The sequence below is a fragment of the Liolophura sinensis genome, chromosome 10 (genome assembly GCF_032854445.1).
Source record: "Liolophura sinensis isolate JHLJ2023 chromosome 10, CUHK_Ljap_v2, whole genome shotgun sequence".
NCBI lineage: Eukaryota > Metazoa > Mollusca > Polyplacophora > Chitonida > Chitonidae > Liolophura > Liolophura sinensis.
The window spans coordinates 22,241,334-22,256,656 of NC_088304.1; the positions used below are offsets into that span (position 1 = coordinate 22,241,334).

The 15,323-nt window shown below is 40.2% G+C and overlaps 2 protein-coding genes across 3 annotated transcripts in view; one reads left to right on the top strand and one right to left on the bottom strand.

Annotated features, from left to right (window-relative positions):
- LOC135476539 (uncharacterized) overlaps positions 1 to 15,323 on the top strand; it is a 324,624-nt gene that overhangs the window by 197,064 nt on the left and 112,237 nt on the right. The window lies entirely within an intron of this gene.
- LOC135476181 (synaptic vesicle 2-related protein-like) overlaps positions 1 to 15,323 on the bottom strand; it is a 41,103-nt gene that overhangs the window by 5,172 nt on the left and 20,608 nt on the right. The window contains exons 6-14 of the mRNA XM_064756115.1: positions 13,250 to 13,374; positions 12,325 to 12,388; positions 9,814 to 9,939; positions 5,911 to 6,042; positions 5,360 to 5,436; positions 4,546 to 4,622; positions 2,720 to 2,833; positions 1,969 to 2,080; positions 499 to 580 (exon numbers count right to left, since the gene is read on the bottom strand). Of these exons, the coding sequence (XP_064612185.1) occupies positions 499 to 580; positions 1,969 to 2,080; positions 2,720 to 2,833; positions 4,546 to 4,622; positions 5,360 to 5,436; positions 5,911 to 6,042; positions 9,814 to 9,939; positions 12,325 to 12,388; positions 13,250 to 13,374 (909 nt within the window). The remainder of the gene's footprint in view (positions 1 to 498; positions 581 to 1,968; positions 2,081 to 2,719; positions 2,834 to 4,545; positions 4,623 to 5,359; positions 5,437 to 5,910; positions 6,043 to 9,813; positions 9,940 to 12,324; positions 12,389 to 13,249; positions 13,375 to 15,323) is intronic.

Here is a 15,323-nt window from a genome sequence, read left to right on the forward strand (position 1 = left end):
GGTCAACCACTTCTGTTTAACGCTGAACGCCAAGCGAGGAGGCTACAACTTCCTCTTTTAAAGTCTTAGGTGTGACTAGATCAAAAATTGATCCTGGATCCACCGGTCCCGAAGCGGACGCTCTACCAACTATCCAGGCCGGTCACCCCAAAGAAGAGGAATTGCAAATTTGCATATTTTGTTTTATTTATTTGATTTATTTATTTGATTGGTGTTTTACGCCGTACTCAAGATTATTTCATTTATACGACGGCAGCCAGCATTATGGTGGGTGGAAACTGGGCAGAGCCACGATCAGAATCAAGCAAAAAAATTTTCATGAAAAAATGCTAAGCTTAAGCTGAAATACAGCAGTATATGAATGAATGATTGGTGTTTAAATTCCTACAGCTACAGGCCTTTATACATCTACATGGGTTGTGTGGCGGTGAAGTGTAGGGTGGGGTTGTGGGATGGTGGTGAGTGGGTCTGTAGGGCTAGCGTGAGTTTATACTTTACCTCTGGTGTATAGACATAGGCTGCCTGAAACGCCCCTGAAATGAATCCCCTCGCCACGAACAAGAAGAGAGTTAGCACAGGTCTGCAATGTAGAATGGGAAGTTGTTAGTCGAATGGTCTACACTGTTGACATGTATTGCTGGCAATCTGGTGCCTGACTCTGAGGTGGTTGTTTCAAAACCAGCAGTGGTCTCAACAAACTTTCAGCACTAGAAAATTTTAAGCACTTGTACAGCAGATGTTGATGAACAGCACAAATAACATGGGAATCAGAAGTGTTTACATATACCTGGTACAGCAAATGTTGCCTAACAGCACAAACAAACAAGAATCAACAGAAGTGTTTACTAGACTGCCTTACTGAATCAGTAGAAGTGTTTACCAGACTGCCTTACTGACTCAGCAGAAGTGTTTTCCTGGCTGCCTGACTGAAACAGCAGAAGGGTTTACCTGGCTGCCTGACTGAATCAGCAGAAGTGTTTACCAGACTGCCTTACTGAATCAGCAGAAGTGTTTTCCTGGTTGCCTGACTGAATCAGCAAAAGTATTTACCTGGCTGCCTGACTGAATCAGCAGAAGTATTTACCTGGCTGCCTGACTGAATCAGCAGAAGTGTTTTCCTGGCTGCCTGACTGAATCAGCAGAAGGGTTTACCTGGCTGCCTGACTGAATCAGCAGAAGTGTTTACCTGGCTGCCTGACTGAATCAGCAGAAGGGTTTTCCTGGCTGCCTGACTGAATCAGCAGAAGTATTTACCTGGCTGCCTGACTGAATCAGCAGAAGTGTTTACCAGACTGCCTTACTGAATCAGCAGAAGTGTTTTCCTGGTTGCCTGACTGAATCAGCAAAAGTATTTACCTGGCTGCCTGACTGAATCAGCAGAAGTATTTACCTGGCTGCCTTACTGAATCAGCAGAAGTGTTTACCTGGCTGCCTGGCTGAATCAGCAGAAGGGTTTACCTGGCTGCCTGACTGAATCAGTAGAAGTGTTTACCAGACTGCCTTACTGAATCAGCAGAAGTGTTTTCCTTGTTGCCTGACTGAATCAGCAGAAGTGTTTACCAGACTGCCTTACTGAATCAGCAGAAGTGTTTACCTGGCTGCCTGACTGAGTCAGTAGAAGTGTTTACCAGACTGCCTTACTGAATCAGCAGAAGTATTTACCAGACTGCCTGACTGAATTAGCAAAAGTATTTACCTGGCTGCCTGACTGAATCAGCAGAAGTGTTTACCTGGCTGCCTGACTGAATCAGCAGAAGTGTTTACCTGGCTACCTGACTGAATCAGCAGAAGTGCTTACTTGACTGCCTGACTGAAACAACAGAAGCGTTTACCTGGCGGTCTGACTGAATCAGCAGAAGTGTTTACCTGGCTGCCTTACTGAATCAGTAGAAGTGTTTACCTGGTTGCCTTACTGAATCAGCAGAAGTGTTTACCTGACTGCCTTACTGAATCAGCAGAAGTGATTACCTGGTAGAGCAGATGTTGACTAGCAGCACAAACAGAGAGAAGACCAGAAACTCCAATGTCATGGTTTTCCTTCTGCCTATCCTATCTATGATAAATACTGTTATTAAGATACCTGCAAACAGAACAAGAGATGATCATTATAATATACAACCCAGAAACACAAAACTGAATACAGTAATAATAGATCATTGGCAAATACCAGATGATTCAATGAGTTCTTGATGTTACTTTTCCCAGTCAGGTTTGACTTTCACAATGATTTATTTATTTATTTGGTTGGTGTTTTACAACGTACTCAAGAATATTTCACTTATACAACGGCAGCCAGCATTATGGAGGGAGGAAACCCAGTCAGAGCCTGGGGGAAACCCCAACCATGTGCAGGTTGCTGGCAGACCTTCCCACGTATGGCCAGTTTGACTGAAAATGTTATGTTCTAAAATTTACCTTGTACATTGTGAATATAAATTAAATCTCCACACAGGATGGTATTTAGTTTTTTTTCTGTTCTCATAAATGCTCAAAAAAGATTACAGACAAGAATCACCACTGTGTAAGTGTATCCAAGTAATTAATTTCTTCATCGCAACCCTCTCCCCTGATCAGCAATACTGTGGACGAGGAAAACACTTCTTCATGTAAGTGGTTTCTTGTTTTCTGACTGTTGTTTTCCGTTGTAAATGTATTCACAAATTTCACTGTAGTTAAATTTCACTGTAAGATGAAGCATCCTGAAAGTTTAGGAGAGTACCTGGGAACTCTGCAAATGTGGTCCACAACAAGTCCACGTAGTCGTTGGTTGTCAGAGGTTTGCAGTCCAGAAAGCATGCAGGGTTAGGGTTCACAGGGATACCATTGCCTCCTCCTGGAATATTGAGTAGAGTCAAAATGTGTCGCATAAACCATTCACATGTACAGGTCAAAACTGTTCATCATTAAAGTATCTATCAGGGCTCAGTTCACGGGGATACCATCATCTGATCCTGAATTACTGAGTAGCAACAAAACGTGTGGCATAAAACATCCACATGTACAGGTCAAAACTGTTCATCATTAAAGTATCTATCAGGGCTCAGTTCACGGGGATACCATCATCTGATCCTGAATTACTGAGTAGCAACAAAACGTGTGGCATAAAACATCCACATGTACAGGTCAAAATCTGCTTATTGTTAAAATAGGGAAGGACTCCCTTCACAGGGATATCATTACCTGATCCTGAAATACTCAGTGGCAACAAAACATGTGGCATAAAACATCCACATGTACAGGTCAAAATCTGCTTATTGTTAAAATAGGGAAGGACTCCCTTCACAGGGATATCATTTTACCTGATCCTGAAATACTGAGTGGAAACAATATGTGTGGCATAAAACATCCACATTTAGAGGTCAGTAGCTGTTCATTTTATAAGTATCAAGGACTGAGTTCATCAGGATGCCATTCTCTGTTCCTGAAATATCATGGGCAAGCCATGTCAAGCATACGGAATGAAACATTCACTGAAGGACATGCACAAACATGTTTATTTAATTGATTGATCGATTGGTACACCTGTTTCTTTAGCAAAAAGAAAGCAGAGCAGCTGTAGTAATTAAACACTACCATTTGGCAGGTATCTGCCATCAACTTTTTGCAATGTGACACAAAGGTATGTACATACATGTAGTCCCAGACAAACAAAGGCAAAGACCACACTAACATGAAGTATATATCAGACGAAAGATCACCAAAAACTGTTGAAGGAAAGAGCTCAATTCAGTTTTTTAGAGTTTTTCCAACTGAGTAAATGATTTAAAAACATTTAATTCTATGGTGGTCAATAGTGAACTAAAGGGTATCAGTGATGTCACATCCATATTTTTCCATAACTCCATTCAGCGAATGTATTCATCCTTCTAAATGTATATACATTTTTAATGATGAAATCTCGCAGTCAATGTAAATTAAGTAGCAAAAAAAAAAAAAAAAAAAATACATACATACTGTGGCAACACAGATCAAAATATTGTCAGAAAAGGCCACCAAAGAATCCAAACTTAGAAAAGCATTTCATAAGGTTGAAAAAATTCTAAAAAAAAACAACACTACACATAAATCACACTATTTTAATGGACATTGTTTAACAGTCTTCCACCTGACATATACTTCACCTCAGTGATTTCTTTGCCACTAACTTAAGACCACGTAAATGTGTCTATGAGCACAGATGATAGCTTTGTGACATCAAGTATTGAGAACAGCAAAGGCAGCCACAGAAAAAGTTCCCGTCTAGGCTTGGGGATTAATCCATGGCATATGCGAATGTGAAGACAATTATTATTAATGTTGAAGCCTTCAGAAAATTGAATGTGACCAAAACATTTCCTTCACATTTTATTATTTTGGCATTACTGACTCTTGTTTAGACGACCTATTTTAAATATTTCATTAAAATACAACTGCACTGAAGCAACAGAGCCCAGTTATGCACCTAGAGAACATAAAGGTAAACGTAAAGTTTACAAGATGAATGAACACGCAACCTACTGACACAGACAGAAAATGAGAAGATGAGAAAAGAGTGAACTATGTTACCATGGCAACTGTCTCCAAACTCAAACAGCTCTGTTGTCATCAAAACTATCCCATAATATGCAAACGCATTTGCTAACCTGGAAACAAAAGAAGAGAGAATTTTGAACTGTTGCCTACATGTGTACATGTATAGTTTTTACTGTTTGACAAAAGACTGACAAACTCTTATGTAAGCCATTCCTTGACAGGAATAAGACGTTCCAAACTGCAGTTGGAATACAAAGGTGTAAAAAGTTGAGAAGGCTTATTTGTTCAATTTTCTATCATTTCTCCACATCCAAAAATCCTCCTTTTTACACCTCTGTGTGTGTGTGTGTCTATGTATATATATATATATATATATATATATATATATATATATATATGTTATGTTGAGGACACCAAACATAACACTCAACCCAGTCAGATGAACCATCCATGCCAAGTCCTTCTAATTTATCTCTATAAGCCAAAATATCATTACTGTGCCAATTATTTGACTTATCTGATTCGTGTTTTAAGCCGTACTCAAGAATACTGTATCAATTAAAACTATGAGGTACATCATCGTTATATAATACCAGATCTTGCCTTTCCAAAACAATTCACCGTTTTTCAACAGAGAACAAGCTTGAAAAAGCAAACATAATTTGTTTGGACAAATATTCTGCTACACATTATGTTAGTTTTAACCGTTGAAAATGTACTGGGCCGGTGTATATTTACTTACTACCTCACACTCACTATGGAGCGAGCAATGACACGAATGACGATAATCAAGAATAAAATACAATTTATCCTTTAACAAACTGATGTTATAACACACTAGGCTTACCAGATGATCCACAGTAAAAGTGTTGTTCTTTTAAGCTCAGGAATGAATAAATCTTTGATTTGGCCTCTATGAACTCCCTACAAAATAAGGTTATGAACTTAAGTATTTCTAGCCATATTACACAGCATATAGTTACAATCCTCTCTCATATGTAATCCTCTCTGATTATACACAGTCAGGTCTATCCTCAAAGTGCAGATAGTCTTTGGGATCAGCCCGGTTTTCTACCACCATAATTCTGACTGAAATATTCTTGAGTACAATGTAAAACGCCAATCAAATAAATAAATAAATAAATATAATACTCTTCAAAGATATTATTTACTGGATGTAATTTATACAAGATGTGTATATACGTTGCTTGCTGAACAATCTTGCAGGTTTTTGGCTGAATGTATGTAAGTTCATGTTTGAAAACTTCACAATTTAAGGGGATGCTCCCATTTAACACCTTAAAACATGGAAGTGAAGAGTAACACACTGAACCAAACTCTAAACATCAGCTGAGACAGCTGTGAGACTATAAGACTATCAGAGAGCTGTAAGATTACCGATGTGTTGACATCACTGAGGCGCCCCAAGGGCATGGGCTTGCCATTATCTTGGGCTATCTTCTCTATGGTCGCCAAGGCTCTGTCGTGTCGCCCTCGCGTGAGATCAAAACGAGCACTCTCTGGGAGCCACTGTCAGTATGAACAGAAATGCATAAGATGAGTACACATGCACAAAGGAATGATGACATTTGAACACATAAGAATGATGACATCTGAACACCGGAATGCTGACATTTGAACACAGGAATGATGACATCTGAACACAAAGGACTGATGACATTTGAACACAAGAATGATGAACACAGGAATGATGACATTTGAACACAGGAATGATGACATTTGAACACAGGAACAATGACATTTAAACACAGGAATGATTAACACAGGAATGATGAACACAGGAATGATGACATTTGAACACAGGAACGATGACATTTAAACACAGGAATGATGAACACATTTGAACACTGGAATGACGACATTCAATATGTTAAACGCAGTCATCATGAGGGACTACATCAAGTACATGTAGGCATAATTTCAGTAGATCAGTATGTTAAGCTGTTGTTTTCAGTTTGTTGTATGGTCTGAATCCGTTCTACCGAAATTGTGACATCACACAGTGTGGTGTCACCATGGACAGTATGAATTGTGATGCACTGAACAAGATGTTGCAGACAGCCTAGAATGTCAGGCCACGTGATCCTGGCTCCTGGTCTGGTAGAACAAAATTGGAAAATATGAAGAAGGTCTATGTGATTTAAAGGTGTGAAATACATCAGATTCAATGAATTAGATCACAATGAATGATTACAGCTTACCCTAATTCTCAACTTTTCCACATATGAAAGAGCAACTTTCAGTGCAATTCATACACATTTTTAATTGGATTTTGGAGACAAAACTATATTGGCTGGATTTGGCAGTTTCAGGGCTTCACAAACAGTATAAATGTATCAGTCAATACTGCCTTCAGGATATGCTTGAATAAACACCCTGCAAACGTGAAAAGGTTGAACTACAGTAAAACTGTAACGTGCGCCACAAAAGCAATATTTCAGCCACATGATGACGACATCAGACTCGAGGATGACCTATATTATATATACTATGATATATATTATTAAAGAACATGCATGCAGGAACAACTCAGTAGCAATCTTATGCTATATGTACATGTACAGCGCTGTGACCAATACATGCATGTTACTACTATGGGCAGAGAATGAAGACAGAGGGCACTGTAATCACACATAAAGATAAACAATGATGTCATACAACTAAATCTGTGACCATCTTCAATGCTCAATGTATTTATTTATTTATTTATGTATTTATTTATTTGATTGGTGTTTTATGCTGTACTCAAGAATATTTCACTTATATGACGGCAGCCAGCATTATGGTGGGTGGAAACCGGGCAGAGCTTGGGGGGAAACACACGACCATGAATGCTCAATGTAAGCTTCATATCAGAGGTTATCATGATGGCAGCATGTGACAATGGAATATAATGTAGTATGTGATAATATGGTATCTGTGATAATATGGTATCAGCTCAAGTTGTCAGAAGCTGTCATACAGGTTTAAAGAGCAAAGCTTACTGCTGATTAGAAGGCCTATGTGTCACGAAGAAACAAAAAAGGGTAGCTGATAGTATTGCGGAAGATACTTCATTGTAACAATGATCTCTGTTATCACACACAATTATTTTAACAAAAAAAAAACATGCAGAACAATGTGCATGTGTAATAATGTGTAAAGATAAACACAATGTTTAAACCAGCATGCTGTCTCATAACCAGCAACCTGTCTCAACCTGTTAGAAGATATGACTTTAAAGTTTTTATGAAAGCGGCCCCAGATCTGAAATCTGAAAAAAGACTAAGAAACATTTTTTGCCAGTCTTTATGGTTTCAATTATTAAATCATAATGAGGTGCTAATAATGAGGTCACAGCTGCTTTATTCATTTATTTATTTATTTCATTGGTTTTTTACGCCATACAATTACACAAAAATATTGAAACAGGGGCAGCCAGCTTAATGGTGGGAGAAAACCGGGCAGAGACTGTCAGAAACCGACGTCCATCTGCAGGTTGCTGACAGACCTTCCTACATACAGCCACAGAAGAAACCTGCATGAGCTGAACTTGAACTCACAGCGACCGCATTGGTAAGAGTTATTGTGCTGCACTGAAAGCTAACTACCTCAACTACAGAGGCTTGTAGCTTTGACATTTTGAGGACAAAGGAAGCAACAGTTCCTGGTCAGTGAATGTAATGATTCAGAGTGGTTATTGCAGAGCATGAGCTGTGAACATGGCCAACTGATCTCAGTGCTATATAATGCCATAGTCACTTATGCCATGGCTGCCCCTACATCTGGGGGGAAAGCGGAATGTTGAGTGTAAGTCACCACCTTATGTCAAGTTTATAGTGTTGTTGTCATGTTGGTGGAGGGCATGTCGTGTTAGTGGGGGCATGTGGTATTGGTGAAGGGTATGTCATACTGGTGGAGGGCATGTCGTGTGGGTGGAGGGCATGTTGTACTGGAGGGGGGGAGGGGGGGTATATTGTACTGGTGGAGGGTATGTCGTGTAGGTGGTGGAGGGTATGTCGTACTGGTGGAGGGCATGTTGTACTAGTGGAGGGCATGTCGTACTGTTGGAGGCATGTCGTACTGGTGGAGGCATGTCGTACTGTTGGAGGCATGTCGTACTGGTGGAGTACAACATGCCCTCCACTAATATGACATGCCCTCCACCAGTACAACATGCCCCCCACCAGTACAACATGCCCTCCACCCACACGACATGCCCTCCACCAGTACAACATGCCCTCCACCAATACGACATGCCCTCCACCAATACGACATGCCCTCCACCAATACGACATGCCCTCCACCAGAAAAAACATGCCATCCACCCACACGACATGTCCTCCACCAACACGACGTATGACATGCCCTCCACCAATATGACATGCCCTCCACCACCAACACGACATGCCCTGCACCTACACGGCATACACGACATGCCCTCCATCAACATGACATACCCTCCACCAGTACAACATGCCCTCCACCAACACGGCATGTCGTGTTGGTGGAGGGTATGTCGTACTGGTGGAGGGCATGTCGTGTTTGTGGAGAGCATGTTGTACTGGTGGAGGGCATGTTGTACTGGTGGAGGGTATGTCGTGTTAATGGAGGGCATGTCGTACTGGTGAAGGGCGTTGTACTGGTGGAAGGTATGTTGTGTTGGTGGAGGGCATGTTGTACTGGTGGAGGGCATGTTGTACTGGTGGAGGGCATGTCATACTGGCGGAGGGCATGTTGTACTGGAGGGGGGAGTATGTTGTACTGGTGGAGGGAATGTCGTACTGGTGGAGGGCATGTTGTATTGGTGGAGGGCATGTCGTACTGGTGGAGGACATGTCATGTTGGTGGAGGGCATGTCACGTTGGTGGAGGACATGTCAAACTGGTGGAGGGCATGTCATACTGGTGGGGGGCATGTTGTGTTGGTGGAGGGCATGTGTTGGTGGAGGGCATGTCGTACTGGTGGAGCGCTTGTTGTACTGGTGGAGGGCATGTCATATTCGTGGAGGGCATGTCATTTTGGTAGATGGCATGTCTTTATTGGTGGAAGGCATGTCGCTGTGTACACACTGACACTAATGATATGTTCACAACAGCCTTTAAAAGTTATGATGTACAAAGTAGCAAAATAAATGATTTACCATTTTTGTCTATGAATTTTTTTTTATGTTCACACCTTTGCATCAGAATTGTATACAATGATAGTATGGCTCTGATTAGTACTCTGAATAAGACAGAACTTACACCAACCGGAACTTACAAAAACTTATATGTACTACATGTATGACTCTATACTTACGAAGCAACAAAACATGAAGACAAGAAGCGGAAAGGCTGACATGATAAGCAGCCAGCGCCATCCCAGGGTGGGCATGATGACAAGGGCTAGTACCACCTCAAAACAGGAGCCCAGTGCCCAGAACAGCTGAAAGTCAAATACACACAGAGGTCAGCATACCAAGCACTAGAGGGAGGGGAGATAACTCTGACACTACATACAAGGTGGACATGATAAAGACCTCTGGGTAACTCTACATGTATCACTTCAAATCAAAGCCAAAAGTAAAACCAACAATCTATATATGGCCCCCACCCAATAAAGAAAGGTGAAAAGACAGGGGGGGATAACTCTGAGCTAAAAACAAGAGCTCAGTAGTCAGAATAACGTATACTCCGCAAAAATATACACGCATAAAGCAATTTTTAAATCATTTTCTCTCAGTAAACTCACTGAGAGTTGTCAGTTGAAACTGGAATTTCAAGATTTAAAGAAATCAGTCTTTGTGAGCATGTTTCACGGAGGATTATTTGAACATAGCATTTTTGGTTTGTTGCGTTAATGTTTTTGTTGAGTGTATGTAACCACACACACATATTGCTTTAATACACATATACAAAGTCAATATCACAAGGATAACTTCTGACTGTACTCAGCAGGCAAAATATGTACAGCTAAAACCACCTGTGGTGAAGACTTTAACAGCAATGCTAGTAATGATATGTCGAGAAGGGCTGAAATTAATGTGCATACACTGTTAAATACATGTATGTATAAACTACAAGAAGTCAATAGCAGTAGGGGAGGGTGGGGGTGGTGAGGTGGGGAGGGCTGTGACATTTCAGGCTTGGCAGAAGATGTGATCATTCTGAAAACAACAACCTAAATTAGACATGGTAGAAAGGCTTGACCGTAAGAGATGTATCAAGGCAAAACTGATCAGCTCCCAACATACATGTATCACCTTGGACATGGAGTCTAATACAGAAACTTAGATATGGTAACAAAGCTATCAAAGAGCTCGTTTGTAGGAGGCACCTTGAATGCAAAACTTCGGCTCAAGACATACACTACTGAAGTCAATACAATACACTACGTCAAGAATTTTGTAATTTACTATATTTAATATGTACACAGTGAATCAATGATGAAACATCACCCTCGTGTTATTGTGCTCTACATGTGTGGAAAACCTGAAGTCAATACAAGCTAGATAGAATGTACCACAACTAACATTTTGTTTAACATAGCTTTTCCCTGTTATTGGACACTCGGGGTATGACATAAACTATGCCTGTACTCTGTACAGTCCACTTACAGAAAAGAGCCATAAAACCAGGCATTTCATAGTTTATGGTCAGTATTAACACACAGCACTTTCAGGGTATCAACGATGGAACAACCCCCTTGTGTTAACATTGGGCTATACCTGTGCATGCTGTGTGTGCAGAACCTGAGCTCAAGCCATGCAGCACTTAATGAGTACCCGCCCTTAACATTTACCCTAAAATGGATTCCATTACATAAGAGACTTGAGAGTTGGAATTTTCAATTTAAAGTCGTAAATATGCACACGGAGCATGACCAATACAATACACCCTTCTGGCTGGGCTTTTAATACATGTATGTAAAACAGGGGTTCAATACCTCTATGCATTTTGAGATACAATTAACAATTACCTTAACACTGTTTTAGATATTAGACTTGACACTTGGGAAGTGACATATGCAGTTGAAAGTACAATATAGACATTAAAAATATATACATGTACAGACATTCTCTGTCACAAGGGGAGTAACTCTGGCACTGCAGTCATTCCAACAGTCTTAATATAGGCTGTTGAGACTATAATACATGGCCCATGGATCTACACATTTCTGGCACAAGAAGGAGCATGGAGGAAAACAGCTTACCTTTACAATGAACGTATACATGTTAACAACAGTTCTCGGGTAAACCTGAGGAATCTATATATACATGTAACTTATACCCATCCACAACTGAACGCAAAAAGCTGACATGTCTGTAAAATACATGTTAACTATAACATTCAACTTCAGTTAATATACCTAAAAAAAAAACCTCCGCTTTTGAATTTTAGTTTGTAACATTCAGATTTCCTTTCAGAATCCTTGGGGATAACAATTGCCTACAAACATGACTCATATAATGAGTCATTTAAAGTCACTCGATAATATGAATGTAATGAATGGTATTTAATGTACTTTCCTTAAAAAATTATCGTTAATTTATAATTACCATTACTTAATCCATAACTAAGAAGTATTCTGTTTTTTTAAATATTTATCCCACAAATAGATGTGCTCCGTCAGATATATAATTTGCACGGCTCTCTCAGTCACAGCACATTATCTAGTATATATACTTATGACCTGGCCGGTTTCCTCCCACCTGGCCAGGCCATGAAAAGAATCGTATAACTGAAACATTCTTGAGTACGGCGTAAAACACCAATCAAAGTAAATAAACAAATTATGACGTGTTTGTGGTGATCAGACACAAGCTCTTACCTCTATGAGGATGACACACTTGGCACGAGAACCACTCGGGAGAAACTCCGCATACAGAGTTACACTGTCAAAGACAAATACACAATAGGATATCAGACAGGTGTATTTACACGGTCAGGTGAGAAAAATGCTATCTGTCAATTACAATCCTTACAATGTGCACCACACATGCATATTTAATACAATACAAGAATCATTGCAGTGCCTTGTATCCTTTGTCCCTTGTATCGGGTCATATCACTACACCACACTGTACGTGTGCTGTGTAAGGACAAGGTCGGAAAGTTTTAACAATTTTAGAAATAAAGCATTTCTCTGTTAGCTTTACACTCATCTGCACCTGAGTGCCCTTGCAGTCTTACACAGCCAGTAGTTTTACTGAAAATGTCAACAGTGAATGTAGACATAATTCACCAAAACGTGAGAGTAGACAGAAAAGAATGGAGCTGTGAAAAGACAAATCACTACCTGTTGACATTTTGATAGACATTTATCCAACTGAGTGAAACATCACTTTTATAAGTGAAGCAAATTCTGACATTTCACCTACACATAATTAATCACTACTGGTTATTCACAACCAGGCTAACAAAAATTTTCTTTTGGTCTAATAGGTAGAAGTGCCATACTCAAGAATATTTCGTTTTAATACACCACAGCGGCCAACATTATGAGGGGAGGAAACCCGAACAATTCCAGGGGAAAGCCACAACCATCTGCTGACATTTGTTTTCTGATGTAACGCCGCTTGTGAATTAACAAAGTGTTTTATAAACCCACATATTCTGACCATAAAGCATGGCATAAATGGATGGGGAAGAGTTTTACGAGTCCCCAGTTATGATACAGTAAGAGCTGATAATTAAATCATGTTTGAAAACTGCTAATTGTATTACTATTATGAAAGGAAATATTATGATCTTACGCCTGGGGTGCTCCTCCAATACCAAATCCAACGAGTCCTCGGAGGATCAGCATCCATATGAAGGTGGGGGAAAAAGCACTCAGTATGCCGAAGTAAAACGTGAAAGCACTGGACATAATCAACTCCTGCAAAACAGTCAACAAAAAATCATGAAACTAACTTCATTTACTTTTTTATTTCAGACAGGCAGACAGGTGGAGTGGATAAAATCAATGTGTCAGTTTGCTTGCATAAGGTGTATGTGTAGTTTGTCTGCCTTTTGTCTGTAGCTTGTCTGTGGCATGTCAGTGGACTGCCAGTGAGCCTGGTTCATTTGCTTGTGGTTTGTCTGTAGTTTGCCTGTGGTATGTTTGATTTGTTTGCAGCGAGCATATGCTGTGTCTGTGGTGTTTCCGTGGTGTGTCCATGGTTGAACTGTAGTTTGTCAAACTGTGGTGTGTCAGAGGTTTGCCTGTATCTTGTCTGTGGTATGTCAGTGGACTGCCAGTGACACATACTTGGTTTGCTTGTGGTTTGTTTGTAGCATGCCTCTGGTGTGTCTGTAGCTTGTCTGCTTCGTGTCTGTGGTGTGTCAGTGGTTCGTTTGTAGCTTGCCAGTGGTTTGTGTGTGGTTTGGCAGTGGTCATCCTGTGGCTTACCGATGGCTAGCTTGTGATCTGTATGTGGCTTGCCTGTGAATTGGTTGTACAATTTATGTCTATGTACAACTGTGATTAGATCTCAGTCTAACTTTGATACATGTTTTCTATTGTGAAGGCAAGGATTTCTTTGTTTATTTATTCCACTGGTGTTTGGCACAGGAAGTCAAGAGCAAATAATGATTAAGTATTTTGTGATACATACATGTATATAATGGCCTCAAACAGCCTTACGCTGGCTTCCTCTTCGGCCGTATGTGGGAAATTCAGCCAGAAATCTGCGGATGGTCGTGGGTTTTCGCCAGGCTCTGCCCGGTTTCCTCCCACCATTATGCTGGCTGTCATCGTATAAGTGAAACATTTTTGAGTACGGCGTATGACACTAATCCAAATAAATAAATAGATAAATCAAGCAGCCAGACGAGTATTAATCTATTGGCACAGACGGTAACGCCAATATATCAGTGCAGATGTGCCAGCCAGTCAGTTGTCTACATTCTGGTACAAGTCATATGATAGTCACCACTGATAATAATATAGCACTGTATACACGTATACAGTACAGAATCAAATCTGCTGGAAGACAAAACTTCAGCTCAATACATAAAGTACAGAAGTGAATTTGGTAATAAATTTACAGTAATTACTATGCGCACAAAGCATGAAAAATTCAATACACCCGATGATGGAACATACCCATCATGTCATTGTGCTTTATATGTCTGTAAAACTTCCGCTCAATACATGCAGTACTTTTTGAGATATCACATTTACACGATACACTAATTTGTCTGGACAACCGCAAAATTAATATGCACACAACATATCAGTGATGCAGGATCTTCATTGTGTTTTTCTGCTCTACATACACATGTATGTTTATTACATTGTCTGTAATACACAATACTTCAAGTCATGAATTTTGTAATTCACAGTATTTAATATGCCCACAGCGAATCGACAATGAACATCCATGTTGTGTCAATGTGTTCTAGGTGTATGTAAAATCTGAGCTCAACACATGCAGTACATTTAGAGATACATGTACCAGGATCAATCCTTGATCGCGTCACACCTAAGACTTTAAAAGAGGAAGTTGTAACTTCCTCGCTTGGCGTTCAGCATGAAGGGGATAGTGAAACGTCTGGTTGACCCGTATCAGTATAATGGCTCGGGCGGTGCGGCTTACTTGCCTTCATTAAGTCGTCTCAGTGAAGCAGCACAAGATAAAAGAGCGGTGGAAATCCGTCCTGCAACAAGGAGGCACATTACACGTACATGCACCCTAAGGATTCCTTCGTCGTCATATGACTGAAAAACTGTTGAGTACAACGTTAAACCCCAAGCACTCACTGACTCACTCACGTTAACATTGATTCTGACACACAATATACAAAGTCACAGATTAGTAATTTACAGCATTTCACATGCTCACA